Source organism: Podarcis muralis, chromosome 15 (assembly GCF_964188315.1).
Source record: "Podarcis muralis chromosome 15, rPodMur119.hap1.1, whole genome shotgun sequence".
In the NCBI taxonomy this organism is placed as follows: domain Eukaryota; kingdom Metazoa; phylum Chordata; class Lepidosauria; order Squamata; family Lacertidae; genus Podarcis; species Podarcis muralis.
The window spans coordinates 36,728,070-36,743,747 of NC_135669.1; the positions used below are offsets into that span (position 1 = coordinate 36,728,070).

At 49.3% G+C, this 15,678-nt stretch overlaps 1 protein-coding gene across 2 annotated transcripts in view; it reads left to right on the forward strand.

Moving 5' to 3' along the window:
• MNT (MAX network transcriptional repressor) overlaps nucleotides 1-15,678 on the forward strand; it is a 62,708-nt gene that overhangs the window by 44,977 nt on the left and 2,053 nt on the right. For both annotated transcript variants that reach the window (XM_028708084.2, XM_028708083.2), the window contains one exon: nucleotides 13,532-13,724. In XM_028708084.2, the coding sequence (XP_028563917.2) occupies nucleotides 13,532-13,724 (193 nt within the window). The remainder of the gene's footprint in view (nucleotides 1-13,531; nucleotides 13,725-15,678) is intronic.

A 15,678-nucleotide genomic window follows, 5' to 3' on the forward strand; every position in this document is an offset into this window, starting at 1 on the left:
GAGAGGTTTGATCTTCTTGCAGTCCATGGGACTCTCAAGAGTCTCCTCCAGCACCATAATTCAAAAACATCTATTCTTCAGCGATCAGCCTTCTTTATGGTCCAGCTCTCACTTCCATACATCAAAATCGGGAAAATCAGGGTTACAGTCATCAAAATAGAATGCCTAGTTGCCATTTTTGGGCCAGGCGACTCAAAATTCATATTTGTGATATGATTTTTTGGTTCCTGAAATTCATTCTGATTGTGCAGATTACAATGGATAGAGTTCTACAGGATGTGGTATTATTCAAGATCTCAAGGATCCCCAAACATGCACCTCCAGAGACATCAGGTGCCAAGATGGCACCCAGCATTTTCACTTGGTTGTAAAATGCGCCTGGTGGATTTTGAACATGGGTGTGGGTGGGTGTCAGGGAGAAAGAGAGAGAAATCTGACCAGATGTCTCGTTGCAGTTTACAGAGAGAATAAAACAAGAAAAGCCTCAGCAAAAAAACCCGTTAAAAACAACTACAGTGGTACCTCGGGTTACATATGCTTCAGGTTACATACGCTTCAGGTTACAGACTCCGCTAACCCAGGAATAGTACCTCGGGTTAAGAACTTTGCTTCAGGATGAGAGCAGATATCATGCTCCAGTGGCGTGGCGGCAGCAGGAGGCCCCATTAGCTAAAGTGGTGCTTCAGGTTAAGAACAGTTTCAGGTTAAGAGCGGACCTCCAGAACGAATTAAGTACTTAACCCAAGGTACCACTGTATTTACAACATTAAAAAAAGTTAAAAGCAATAAACTAAACACAGATTAAAACATACATCAGCATTCTACATGTCTGGGTGGGCTTGTCTAATAAAAAATGTTTTTAGCAGGCACCAAAGAGTACAGTGAAAGTGCCCACTTCAATAGGCAGGGAGTTCCACAGTATATAGGTGCTGGAACACTAAAAGATTGAGTTCTTACAAATGTAGAACAGGTATTCTGTGGCATCTGTAACGGTTCCAGTTCTGGTCGAGTGGGCATAATGTGAAATAAGGCGATCTTGCAGGTAAATTGGTCCCAATATGGCTGTGTGATGTGTTTCTCCCTGAGGTGCTGATTTTCTATCTGCAGAGAGGTCTTTATTTTCAAGCGAATGGATTCTTCTCGGTTACCGCCTGCAGCCTGAGATGACCCGGCTCTTTTATTCGGCCAGCTTGGTCACTGCAGCCCATGGAAGGATTCTGTGGCTCGCGCCGCATGCTTCTACTCGAACGCTTATGAGCAAATTGCTGCTCCTTTTCTCCTCTTAAATAAGGCCTATTTTTTTAACCTCCCATTTGCAAATTGCACAGCACAGCACTCTTCCAGAGGCGAGGCGCAGAGAGAAATTGCCCCCGGAGCTTTGTTTTCTTTACTCGGATGCAAGAACGAGCGACTTAATTACAGTCGGCTGTAAAATCTGGGAAATATTTGTACAGCGACAAATGTAGGCTGCTGTGTCCTAAATGCGGGCACGCGGTGGAGTAGTGACAGGGCGGGCCTTGCCTCAAATGCGCTGCTTGCAAGGGCGTTTAAACAAAGCGAGTCTTTCCAGGCGTCTGGTACTTTTAAACACACTCCTTGTGCGTCAAGGCCCCGGGTTCAAATCCTTACTCGGCCCATAAAACTCACTGGGTGACCTTGGGGATGATAGTCCCTGTCTCTGAGCTTCACCTACCTCGCAGAAGTGCTGTGAATATTTATTTGTATTTCATAAAGTTTATACAGTGTTTGGTCGTTTTTTAAAAAATTAAAAATCCCCAAAGCAATTTACGAAAGATAAAGTAGTAAAATCAATAAGAGTTCACAACCATACCTTAAGACACACAAAAGTTTGTTGTTGTTTTTTTAAAAATGGATTAAAATTACCTCCCGTTTTCTAAGCACCTGGGTAGGTTTGTCTGAAACAGGAATGTTTTTAGCAGAATACATTGAAGACACCTGCTTGATCTCAACAGGCAGGGAGTTCCATATTTTGGCATTGCCAAATTAAATAAATCAAATTCTCACAGATGTGGAATGAGTGTTAATGTGGCACCTACCATTATATACGCTTCAGGTTACACACTCCGCTAACCTAGAAATAGTGCTTCAGGTTAAGAACTTTGCTTCAGGATGAGAACAGAAATTGTGCTCCGGCGGCGTGGCGGCAGCAGGAGGCCCTATTAGCTAAAGTGGTGCTTCAGGTTAAGAACAGTTTCAGGTTAAGAACGGACCTCTGGAACGAATTAAGTACTTAACCTGAGGTACCACTGTACCAGTTTTGCCGATTGAGGTGGCCAAATGGGGACATGAGGGGTAAGGCGATCTCATAGACCAATTGGTCCCAAGTTGTCAGGGACTTTATATCTAGCAACACCTTGAACTTGGCCTAGTAGTAAATCGGCAACCTGCACACAGGCGTTACATGCTGATAAGGCCTTGCTCCTGTCAGCAATCGTGCTGCAGCATTCTGCACTAAGTGCAGCTTCCAGGTCAAGCATGAGGGAAGCCCCACATAGAGCGCATTGCAGTAATCCAGATTAAAGTGGGGGGAGGGGAAGAACCATCTAGGTCTGCCTTTGGCAAGCTGGTCCCCTGCACCTGTTTTTGGACTACAAGTCCCATCAGCTCCAGCTGTTTGATGCTGATGGGAGTTGTATCCCCCCCCCCCCCAAAAAAGCTAGTGGGCACCGGGTTGGCGAAGGCTGACTCATGTCACCTTGAGCTCCTTTGGAGGAAAGGTGGGGTGACAATATAATAAATAACTAGGGAGCCGGTGTGGTGTAGCAGTTAGGGTGCCATCAGCATATAATCTGAGAGAGCAGGGTTCGAATCCCCACTCAGCCAGGAAGCTCACTCAGTGACCTTCAGCCTAGTCACTGCCTCTCAGTCGAACCTGCCTCACAGGGTTGTCACAAAGATTAAATGAGTGGTTCAACCATGTACACTGCCTGCTCACCACACATTTAGAGTACTATAATACAGCTTTAAACAGCCATGGCTTCCCCTGAAGGATTCTGGGAGCTGTAGTTTGTTGAGGATGCTGGGAGTTCTTAGGAGTCCCCTATTTCCCACCCAGAGCGAGGGATTGCTAAACCGCTCTGGGAATTGTAGCTCTTGTAGGGACTTGGGGGTCTCCTAAGAAATCTGAGCACCCTTAAAAAGCTACAGCTCCCAGCTGTGTTGGAAATTCCCATTGTTCTAGGTGCATTTTGGGACACGGAATTTCATTAGTGTGAGCCATTTCTGAGCTCCGGGTGCAGTGCTGCGCCTAAGATTTCAGATTAAAACTGCAGAGTGGAAGGAAAGGAGGACCGTTTTGGGCCTCCCCACTTCCAGCTACTCTATGTAGACTGGAGAACAGTCCCTGTTAAGAATATTAGGGGGGTGGGCAGAGGAAGGACTAGACCATGTGAAAAATGAACATAATATTTTAGCTGCAGTTCGTTCATTTTCAGCGTCCGTATTCTTGTTATATATATATAAAGTGTGCCTAGACTTGCTGCGCCTATAACCTAGGTCTCAGGTGCCATTGAGCTCCTAGCTTTCACATCTCAGTTTCTCACGCTGGCTCCCAGGATTCATTTGGGTGTGTGGGTAGGGGGAAACCATGACTCACAGATCCAGAGACTTCCCCACCCACAGAGGCTGGCCTAGGCGCCACCATATGCCAGAGAGGAATCCCAACCCCTCTCTCGCTGCTGCTGCTGCCGCCGCCGCCTCCTCCTCCTCCTCCGTCTCCTGACAGATGGTAACCGAGGCATAAATGGTGCCCCTGAACTGATCATTGTTTGGGGAGGGGGTTCATTATTTATCACATTTCGCTCCTGCTTTTCCTCCCAAAGGAGCCTGAGGCGGCAAATGCACAAAAAGAGAAAGCGTTTAAATCGGATAAATGCAATTCCAACATGTAGTATTATTATTGCTGGTGCCAAATGTTTTGCTCTGCTTTCCTTTGGACGACGTCAGTGAGTCTTGGCGTCTGGGCACCGCAGAGAAGAGGCGCACTCCATTGTCTCTTGAGACAGACGGGTGCTTCTGCCACCACCACCAACCGTTAGCTTTTTCTCCTAGGGGCTCAAGGTGGCTTAAGCACTCCCCCCCCCACACACTCCATTAAACCTCCCACAACAACCCTGTGGGGTAGGTTAGGCTGAGAAGGCAGTGAGTGGCCCCAAGGTCACACAATACGAGCTTCAGTGGCTGAGTGGGGATTCGAACCCGGGTCGAAGTGCAGAACCCTAACCACCACACCACGCTAACACTTGGACTTCATCAGTAGTTTATTTGCCATGATGCCTAAACAGAGCTTCCATGATCAGAGGATGAAGACCTGACACTGGATGGCAGCTAACAGATTGAGGTTGAATCCTGACAAGACAGAAGTACTGTTCTTGGGGGACAGGGGGCGGGTGGGTGTGGGGGACTCGCTGGTCCTGAATGGGGTAACTGTGCCCCTGAAGGACCAGGTGCGCAGCCTGGGAGTCATTCTGGACTCACAACTGTCCATGGAGGTGCAGGTCAATTCTGTGTCTACCAGCTCCATCTGGTACGCAGGCTGAGACCCTACCTGCCCACAGACTGTCTCACCAGAGTGGTGCATGTTCTGGTTATCTCCTGCTTGGATTACTGCAATCCGCTCTGTGTGGGGCTACCTTTGAAGGTGACCCGGAAACTACCTTCTTGTAGGGCCAGCTGGTGGGGGAGTGCTGCGGAGGCCACCAGAGGTTCTGGTACTGGCGACACTGGCTGGGGCTAATGGAAACTGGAGACCCCAGCAACCTGAGGGGTTCACATTGGCTACTCCTGATGTTGCTGAGACACACCATTCATTTAAAGCAGGCATAGGCAAACTCGGCCCTCCAGATGTTTTGGGACTACAACTCCCATCATCCCTAGCTAACAGGACCAGTGGTCAGGGACGGTGGGAATTGTAGTCCCAAAACATTTGCCTCTGCCTGATTTAAAGCCCATGGCTCCTCCCATGGAATCCTGGGGGCTGTAGTTTGTTTGGCTTCTGGACCTGTGCAAAGGGCAAACTACTTCTTTGGGGGAAGCCATGTGCTGTGGAAGTCTGGTGGCCCAGCTGCTTTGCTTCCCTTGGAGAGGAGCAGTGGATCCCATCCTCAAGCCACTGGTTGGTTCATTTCAACCTCTTCCTCCTTCCCAGTGTTGGTGCGGGGCCAAGCATCGGGACCATTGCCAAACTCCAGCCCCCATCATGCATGCCACTCTAGTCAAGGGGCAGAGGGGAATTGGCTGCCCCAATATCTGGAGGGGCCGCAGATATCGCCCACTCTGGCGGGCAAGTAAAATCACACAGAGCTTTTTTTTTAGGGGGGGGAGGTCAGTATGATACCCAGGGGTTCAGCAGCAACCCCCCCCCCCAATGAATAAAGTGTGCAAAATATGCTCCCAAGCGTGCTCTAGCTGGACTTCCTTGGCACAATTGAGGCCAGTAGCAGAATTTGGTTGTGGAAATGAAAAGGAAGCATTTCTTCTTTTTTTTATCCTCGCTGCCCACCTGCTGGAAGAGCAAGCAAAAAATGGTCACGATTTAACCGGCTGAGCTTTGGAATTCCAGCACAGAATTCCATCAGGATCCCTGTTGATGCTGTGTGTGTGTGTGTGTGTGTGTGTGTGTGTGTGTGTGTACACACACATACATACACATCTCCCTCATTTATTTGGTGAAAGGAGGCTTTTCCCACCCACCTGTGTCCACCTGCAAGCGACACAGAATCGGGGGTGCCGGTCATTCGGGCTGGGACCAGCTCTTTGGGGCCGTGGCAGCAAAGAGAAAAACGAAATGAAAACAGCCCAGGTTCAAAATGCAGTTGAGAGATGTGGCTGCCCGAGCAACGGCCAAGTCTCCCAGAACCGGAGCCTGTAGGTGCGTTGTTACTATAGCAACCCAATCCCATGTGATAGCTTGCCTCGTGGTGTATTCCCCCCCCCCCCGTGTGTTTGCTGTTTTGTTTTTTTAAAAAAACTAAAAATTGCCACCGTTCTCATGACAAATGCTTGATGGGATTTTTCCCTCTAGGGAAGTGCTGCATTTAGCAAACACCTGATGCTTTTTGTGTGTGTCTGAACCCCTGATGAAGAGTTATGGGGGACTCTAAAGCTTGCTCACGGTTTTGTCACACTTTGGTAGCAGACTTTATAAAGGTGTTGTCGCCGTCCTGTGTATTTTGGATTCCCTCCCGTTCGAGCCAGCATAGCTGTTATTGTCATAAATATTCCTTCAGGGGTTATCCAGGAGAAAGTGTGCCTGGCTCAGCGTTTGAAATTCACCAGGCGCATTTTGCACCTGGCTATGGCCACTTGTGACCAGGTGAAGATGCCCGGGCACCAGGATAACTCCTGACATCTCCACCATCTGGAGGTGCATCCCTGAGGATCCCTGGATCTCGACTGTTTTCGCACACTTAATGCCACATCCTGTCGAATTCTTTCCTTTCTATTTCATCTGCGCAATTGGAACGACTCTCGGAAACCAAAAAGTTGGTATTGAAGAAAGCGATCCCCTTTGTCCACAAGACTATTAAACCCCCTTGAGTCAAAATGCTGGGCCTGTAAAAAGGTAAAGGGACCCCTGACCATTAGGTCCAGTCGTGGGCAACTCTGGGGTTGCGTCGCTCATCTCGCTTTATTGGCCGAGGGAGCTGGCGTACAGCTTCCGGGTCATGTGGCCAACATGACGAAGCCGCTTCTGGCGAACCAGAGCAGCACATGGAAACACCCGCCGGAGCGGTACCTATTTATCTACTTGCACTTTGACGTGCTTTCAAACTGCTAGGTTGGCAGGAGCAGGGACTGAGCAACGGGAGCTCACCTCATCGCGGGGATTCGAACCGCTGACCTTCTGATCGGCAAGCCCTAGGCTCTGTGGTTTAACCCACAGCGCCACCCGCGTCCTGTATTAATGGCCTGTAATACCCATTAAAAGTGGCATTTGCCGCCGCACTGTGCCGACCACGATCTGGGAATGTCACCGTGCCTGGAGTGCTCCCCTGCAGCCCCCCAAACCCCCCCTCTTTCCCTGCCTTTTGACCCACTTTCCCTATTTGTCAGACTAATAGAAATGAGAGGCGGGGGGGGGGGGTTAGGAAGGTTTAGGCTCCGATAAAGAGTTTTGCAAGCCGCTGGTACCAGGATAAAGATTAAGCTGCCGTCTGCAGTCGCCAGGAGGAGGAGGCTCTCCGCTGATAGTCCCCCACATGGTTTCCCCGGGGGAAGGAAGAGGCCGCAGCTGACTCGAACCTTTGTCTTTCCTTGGAGAGAGCAGGAGAGGGGGGAGCCATGGGGGGGGGGGAGCTTCCTTAGTCTGGCTGCTTTGAGGATTCCACCAGTTGCGGACCCAGCCACCCTGTCCTGCTACGGCACGTACGTGTTTGCCGTGTCCGTCGTTTCCTTTAGGGAGCTTTCCGGATCAGCCAAGCCAGAAAGGGAACCTTGGCAGGGAGGCTGGTTCGCTCGGATCCTGGGAACGTCTGCATGCAAAGTGTGTGCTGCCCCAGCTGAGCTGCCGCGAGGTCCTGGGTTCAATCTCTGCCACCTCCCAGTCTTTTTAGTATAATATCTATCTATCTATCATCTATCTATCTATCTCTCATCTATCTCTCATCTATCTATATCTCCCTGGCATCCTGGGGACACATAATGAGACCAGGGGTGGGGACTGAGGGCCGTACTCTTCTCTGCGCAAGCATCCAAGGGCCAAGTGGCAATATTGGGTGGAACAGCAAATGCACCTTGTGCCTCAGAAGAGCACAGTGGGTAAAAGTGGCTGTAGGTGGGGATCCAGAGTCTCTGAGTTTGAATCCCCGGTTGTGCTTTTGGAGAGCCACTGTGGTGCAATGGTTAGAGGGTTGGGCTCGGACCTTGGGCAGCCAGTGTCTCTCAGCCTGGCCTGCCTCACAGGGTTGTTGTGAGGATAAAGCAAGATTGGAAAGAGCCGCGTTCACCATTGCTAGCCTGCAAAATACAGTGGTACCTCTGTTTACAAACTTAATTCGTTCCAGAGGTCCGTTCTTAACCCGAAACCGTTCTTAACCTGAGGCACGCTTTCGCTAATGGGGCCTGCTGCTGCTGCTGCGCGACTTCTGCTCACATCCCGGGGCAAAGTTCACTAGCCGGAACACCTACTTCTGGGTTACCGGAGCTCGTTACCCAAAGCGTTCGTTAGGAGGATGGTTCGTAACCCGAGGCTCCACTGTATTGCACTGCTCTGCTAAAGCCAGGTGGAGAATATTCATCCTGCAGGCCAATCTTAGACGGCCCAATTTGGCCTGTGAGGCCATTCCCCTAGAACCCATATAGGGAGAGGGACATGGTTCTATCCTGCTGGGGTCTGTATCACAGAATCATAGAATTGTAGAGCCGGAAGGGACCTTGAGGATCATCTAGTCTGACCCCCTGCAATGCAGGACTATGCAGCCGTCCCATATGGGGATTGATCCTGCAACCTTGGTGTTATCAGCCCCACACTCTAACTAGTTGAGCTATCTAGTATTGCCAGCACAACCCCTGAAAGGAATGCACTGGCAAAGCAGACCCCCGCAGAGAGAGCAGGATTGAAGTATCTGCTCATCAGCCGGTGGGTGGAGAGTCCAATCCTGCCTGGTGCTGCTTTGCCAGCGTATTTCTCAATTGGTGCTGGTAAAGCAGACCCCTCCACCCCCGCTCAGTGGTTCACCTTCCCACCCATCGGTCACATTGATGTCATGCAACGCTTTGCAAGCCCCAACAACCGGCTGCTTGTCTGGGGCCCGCAAAGCACTTTCCCCGCTTCGATTCCAAACAGTTTGGGCACAGGCGGCTCCAGCCAATGCTGTATCCAGTTCCCCAAAACAACAACAACAACAAGCCTATGGTTACGTGAAACATACTTAATAAACACACAATATGTAACCGGCTGTACTTTTGAATAAATAAGGTATACATCAAATTGTAGATTTCAATGGAAGTCTCATAAAGTTCAACGAAAAAAGCAGAAGACCCAGTGGATCAGTTCATGCTCTAGTCAGTTCATGCATAAGTTGTGGGTGAACATATCAGACGACACAGCAATTCTTCAGACAGCTCTTGTTTATTCACAGGCCAGAACAGAACTGAACTGAAGGGTTCAGCCAGCCTGCTTATATAGAGCTTCACTACAACACAACTGTAACAACTTTCTGTAACTATCCAATCACTGAACGTCACTTTCAACCCCTTATTTGCATATGTGGACCTGAGTGAAAACTATCTACAGTATCCCCCTGCTGGCCCAGGGTGAGAACTTCAGTACATAACAAGGTCCATACATGTGTAAGTGTCTATTTCACCTGTCGGTTCATAGAGTCTATTAATCCACATGAAAGGTTGTTACAGTTCCACAGAATCCTTTCACAGAGTCTAAGACAAGGATTTCCGGAATATTAGCCTTGTTTCACCATCCTAGCCTGCTTCAGTAGAACAGGCATATGTAATATTACAGGATAGTGGATCTTATAGCATAATAGCGGTTGCAACGCTTTGCAAGCCCCAACAGCCACCTGCTTGTCTGGGGCCTGCAAAGCACTTTCCCTGCTTTGATTCCAAACCGTTTGGGCACAGGCGGCTCCAGCCAATTCTGTATCCACTTCCCCACCACTGACCCACTGAGGATCAGCCGTCGAGAGCGAAGGAGAGTTTCCTGGGCAGAGTGCTCAATGTTCTGCTCGCTTGTGTTCAGTAAGCACAACCCTCATGGGCAGGCAACCCTCTCTCTGATTTGGCGGCAGAATCAATGTGCCGGTTGGAGTCTGCTGCGTGAGGAGGGCAGCTGTGGGGAAATAGCACGTGGTCAAGTTGTTTTTCCCGGGAGGGAGAGGGGCGAGGCTGAGGCTGGTGACAGAGTTTAGCTGGAGGGAAGGCCGGGGTTTCTGACTCTCTGTCCCGGAGCCTCCTGGGAATGCATGACTCAGCAAAAACCAGGATCGGGTGCCTGTCCATCGGCAGAGTGTAAAGGGGAGATTGCTTGAATTTGGGGGTCGTTCAGGATGACGGGCAATTAAAGCTAAAAGTCCACTTTTCCAGCACTTTGCAGACACTGGCAGGAAAGTGTTTTTTTAGGTGTGTGTTTTGAAAGCATCTTTCTCGCTCTTGCTAATTGTGTACCGCTGCCGTTCCCTCGCGAGGCTTTTCTGCACAATGCCTGTAGGCTTAGATTTCGCAAAGTGGGGTGTTTTTTTTGAAAAGCATCTTTGCAACCCTGCGAGAGGGCACCTCCCCAGGGAAAAACCCTCTGCTTCATCCTGCTGGTGCAAAACCAGTCCATGCATGTGCCCTGATCTGGTGCAGCAAAGCGTATAGCGTTGGGCGCTCTTGGTAAACAAGCCAAGTTGTAAGTGCCGCCATCCCTGCCCAATCCGTTACTCCCTCCCTTCAAGGGCCTAGTTCTTACTGAGGCTGCAAGCCACATGTGTCTTGGCTTGTATCGCCTCAGCCTACGGGGAGAAAGCTGGAACGCTTCTTCCCCGTATGCAAAATAAGAAAAATAAAATCCCTGCACGTAGAAGGCAAGCATCCCAGAGAATGTGTGTGCACCCATTTCCCTGACATGCTGGCTTTCTTTATGCAATGATATTTGTATATTTTTTGTGTGTACGGGAGTATTTGGTCAAGAGTCTGAAAAAAGCACAATCCAAATTTGCAGGTTGGCTAGTTTGTGCGAGGGCCGGGCCAATATTGAATCTACCCTGCACCAATTTGATTCACAAATAGAAGCCTCCTTTAATTCTCTCTCCCTGCCCCCCTTGTTTCCCAATCATAAGGGCAGTTTCTGTTTTGAAATTGCCTTCGTTCAGATGCTCAGGAAAGTGGGGAGGGGGAACTCGCGCACAAACACATTCTGTCTTTTCATTGGGGGGGGGCTTGTCCAGGCAGGGGGCAGAAGGCGCTGAGCTCCCTTTCACTGCCATAGCAGAATCTGGACTGCACCCTGCATGAAGCAGGGGTTGAGCTAGATGAGCTCTGGGTTCCTTCCCAGCTCTGAGAAACCCTGGCAGTACAGCATTAACAATGGGAGGAGGGGACACCAATGGCCGGACTCTGCACCAGGAAGCTTCCCACGGACACCTTCCACACTTATTTTTTGGAAGCGGTTTTATTACTGTTTTCAAAGAACATGAGTTTGCTCTCCCCACCCCAGATGGGGAGCGCGAAGGGTGCAAGAGAGGGACTCAAAGTCTGGTTCCCCTTCCCGCAAACCTCTCCACAGTATAAACGCGCCTCCCACTTCATTAGCCAGGCTCCTGGAGTTGCCGCTTAGACCGCAGTGGCGGAGAAGCAGAATCTTCTGGTCACGTGCAACTAGAGGTCTGATCTCATCCTTTTCTGGCTGCTTTGCCCAGCAGCGCCGCCAACCCCCCTCCCCTCCGCCACCTTCCAGGGCCGTGGCTGCCAGAGAGAGCCCCTCGCAGCCCTTCTGAAGTGAGGCTTTCCTGCTTTTAGGATTTGCCTCCTTGATCTTTCTGTGCTTTATAGGGTGCAGGTTTGAGCTGGGGGAAATTCTGCATTCTCAGTGTGTGAAGAGCATTGCTTTGCAGAAATGGGAGAATTCAGAGGGATGCCCCAAGATGGAGGGGGAATCTGGGAACAGCCTCCCCAAAGCATCCCTGAGAGCTAGTACTGTATTTATCTTTCTCCCATCCCAATTATCAGCTAATTGTGTGTCATTGGGACGATTAAGCATCCTTTGTTGTGCCTTTGTGCTAAAACACACTGGCTTGTATCCAAAGTTTGTCTCCTGCTCAGCAGGTCTGTTGATTTCAGCGGGTCTATTCTGTGTATAAATTGTGTCTTTATTTAGTTCCGTTGCTTTCAATGGCTCTCCTGCATCCCTTCTCACTTTGTTCTCACAACAACCCTGTGAGATAGAGAAGGCTGAGAGGCAGCGACTGGCCCAAGCTCACCCAGTGGGCATCGTGGCTGAGCAGGGATTCGAACCCAGTCCTCACATGTCCTAGCCCAGCGCTCTAACCACGACACCACACTGCCCCTCATGGTAACCACGCTGCCTCTCGCACCCTTCCTCTACATTTGTGCAATCTAGGAAGCTGTGATTTGGCGAGGCTTCCTTGCTGCATGTCCCATCACCCATGTGATGGCGATTAACATACGTGGACCTTCATTTCCACATATGGCATGTTCTTTCCCAGGCATCCCCAAACTCAGCCCTCCAGCTGTTCTGGGACTACAATTCCCATCATCCCTGACCATTGCTTCGGTTAGCTAGGGTTGATGGGAGTTGTAGTCCCAAAACAGCTGGAGGGCCAAGTTTGGGGATGCCTGTTCTTTCCTATGCAGAAGGTGTGTTTGCAGCATTTAAAACATGGGTAGGCAAACTAAGGCCTGGGGGCTGGATCCAGTCCAATCGCCTTCTCAGTCCCACCGATGGTCTGGGAATCAGCATGTTTTTACATGAGTAGAATGTGTGCTTTTATTTAAAATGCATCTCTGGGTTATTTGTGGGGAATAGGAATCCGTTCATTATTTTTTTCCAAAATATAGTCTGGCCCCCCACAAGGTCTGAGGGACAGTGGACTGGCCCCCTTCTGAAAAAGTTTGCTGACCCCTGATTTATTTATTTATTTAAAATATTTTTTTATTGGTTTTCCGTATATAGAATCATAGAATCATAGAATCATAGAGTTGGAAGAGACCACAAGGGCCATCGAGTCCAACCCCCTTGCCTCTAACAATATTCCTCTAACAGTTTTCTGTATTTTCCTACCCCTCCCCTGGACTTCCCTCATACTCCCATTTTGTTTAATTTCCATATCATTCACCCTGCATATTTTTTCCCCAAAATTTTCCCAATACATATAATCTTATATTATTGTTGTTGTTGTTGTTGTTGTTATATACAATTGTGATTGTTTACTCAAATCCTGCCAATGAGTCCAGTTCTTTATGTTGTCTCTTCATATATTGCTAACCCCTGATTTAAAACCTCCCTTTCTTCCCCTCCTGTTGTTTGCGTTTCAATTACTAGTATTGATTGATTGGCTTTCGTTTTCATACGGTACCGTCAGTGTTTATAGTACTTTTGCAACGCACAAGCAGGGCAGATCTCTGCCCCGAGGCGCTTTGTAAAACTCAACACAGGGGAAACAACAGGCAAAGCGGGTGGGAGGGAGTTAAGCAGTGAAGGAATACGCTGCTTATTTTAGTTATGCATGCTTCGGATTGGGTTGCAGGCTTTGTTGCAGCAGAGAATTTTCTGAGCGATTTAAAAAAGATTTCCAGACTCTTCCTCCGCTGCGTCTAGGGTTTTGCAGCCCAAAGATTTCCACGAAAAGAGAAGCAGTGCTGAGTGCGAAACCTTTGCTGTTTTCCCAGCGTGCTCAGGCACAAGCTTTGGCGAATCCCCAAGGGGTATAGTGAGTTCCAGAGATGTTGCCCCCAACCCCGGTTTTTTGGGGGGTTTAAACCTGTCGTTCTGCCTTTGTGGTCCTCCTTTCCTCCTGCGGGTCTCCTTACTTTATCCGGGTCCTTTTTGCAGACTTTGAAGCGCAAGGAGAAGGAGTACGAGCACGAGATGGAGCGGCTGGCGAGGGAGAAGATCGCCACGCAGCAGCGGCTGGCGGACCTGAAGCACGAGCTCAGCCAGTGGATGGATATCCTGGAGATCGACCGGATTATCCGGCAGACGGTTCAGCCGGAGGACGATCAAGCGTCTACCTCGACTGCGTCAGGTGCGTCCGAAATGCTGCCCAGCGGGGCCCGGTGGTGTGGCGGGTTGATTTTGGGAGGTGGCGGGGCACACAGAGATGCGCTCACGGCTGTAGCTCATTGGTAGAGCACCTGCTTTGTAGAATCATAGAGATGGAAGGGACCAACGTGAGATTCGAACCCACAACCTTGAGATGAAGAGTCTCATGCTCTGCCAGCTTGAGTCCTCCTGGACAACTGAGCTATCTTTCGTGTGCAGAAGGTCCCAGGTTCCAGTCCTTAGGATCTCCAGTTGAAATCCTGTCTGAAATCCTGCAGAGGCACCGCCAGGCAGCATAGCCAGCTCCCAAGCTAGATTGGTCTTCAGTGTGTCTCTGTATAAGACGGCTTCCTATGTTCTTCTGCGCAGTATTCTGCATTCTGAACCATGTACTAAACTCCCATCCAGGGCCAGCCCACTATGGTATGCAAGCAGCTCTGCACATGCCCCAAAAGCAGTTCCAGATCCGCACCATCCAGGAAAACTCCCCTCCTCTGGCCCCCTCCCCAGCTGCCGTGTCTGAGGCTATACCGTTTCAGGCTTGCATGATTTAAATGCTCCTCCCTGCAAACAAATTCCCTGGAGGTAGAAAACTAGCTTCTCAGGGTGACAGAATACTTTCCCCTTGTATAACAATAATTATAATAATTTATAATAATAATTTATTATTTATACCCCACCCATCTGGCTGGGTTTCCCCAGCCACTCTGGGCGGCTTCCAACAGAACACTAAAATACAATAACCTATTAAACATGAAAAGCTTCCCTAAACAGGGCTGCCTTCAGATGTCTTCTAAAAGTTTGGTAGTTATTTTTCTCTTTGACATCTGGTGGGAGGGCGTTCCACAGGGCGGGTGCCACTACCAAGAAGCCCCTCTGCCTGGTTTCCTGTAACTTGGCTTCTCGCAGCGAGGGAACCGCCAGAAGGCCCTCGGCGCTAGATCTCAGTGTATACTAGCTTTCTGTGAGCAGGAATGAAATACATTTTTTAGATTTGTTTTTTTATATGGAGTCTGAAGTGGTGCAGCCCAAACACACATTTCCCATCACATGATGGGGGTGGTGCAGTCTCTGTTGACTACGCCAGGAAGTGACTGTCTGTAACTTTCGGACATGGTGAAGTTCGTATATTCATGTTCCGTTGTGCCAGAGAGGCAGTGGTACCAGTTGCCAATTAGCTACTGCGCTAAGATCAGGGTGCTGGTTTTAGTGTGGAAACTTGGTGCCAGAATACCTGAAAAATGATCTCACCCCTTGTAATATACCTTACAGATCACTGCTTGGCAGGTGAACATCTGCAGATGCCATCATTAGACAGGCACCATCTCTGTTGTCTGTTTCTGGTGTCTTCTGAAGACCTTCACCCTCTAACGAGCCTTTTAACTAGAGGCTGAGGCTGGGATAGCTCAGTTGGTAGAGCAAGAGGCTCTTAATCTCAGGGTTGTGGGTTCGAGTCCGACATTGGGCAAAAGGTTGGACTAGATGACCCTCAGAGTCCTTTCCCACCTCTACAATTCTGTGATTCCAGACCTTCCCACCCTGCATCTACATTGGAATTCTTTTTTTAAAAAAAAGCAACTTCAGGAATTTTCACTGTGTGCCACATCTGAGCTCCTTTGGCAGAAAGAGTGAGGATACACACCAGTGTTAGAAACTCTGATATATAAGCTAGGTCACCAAAACGGAATGCCTAGTTGCCATTTTTTGGGCAAGGCGAAATTACCTTTCAAATGATGGGCTGACTGTGATTGATTCTCAGTTAAACATCTGGCTAGTTCAGTGGCCAACCTTGAGCTAGGTTATGAGAAAAGTCGCTCTATCCAGGGACAGTCCACACACACACACACACACACACACACACACACACACACACACTGGCCTATTCCGACCTCTTTTTCTTAATGGTGACACGGACCATTCATAACGTAAAAGTATTC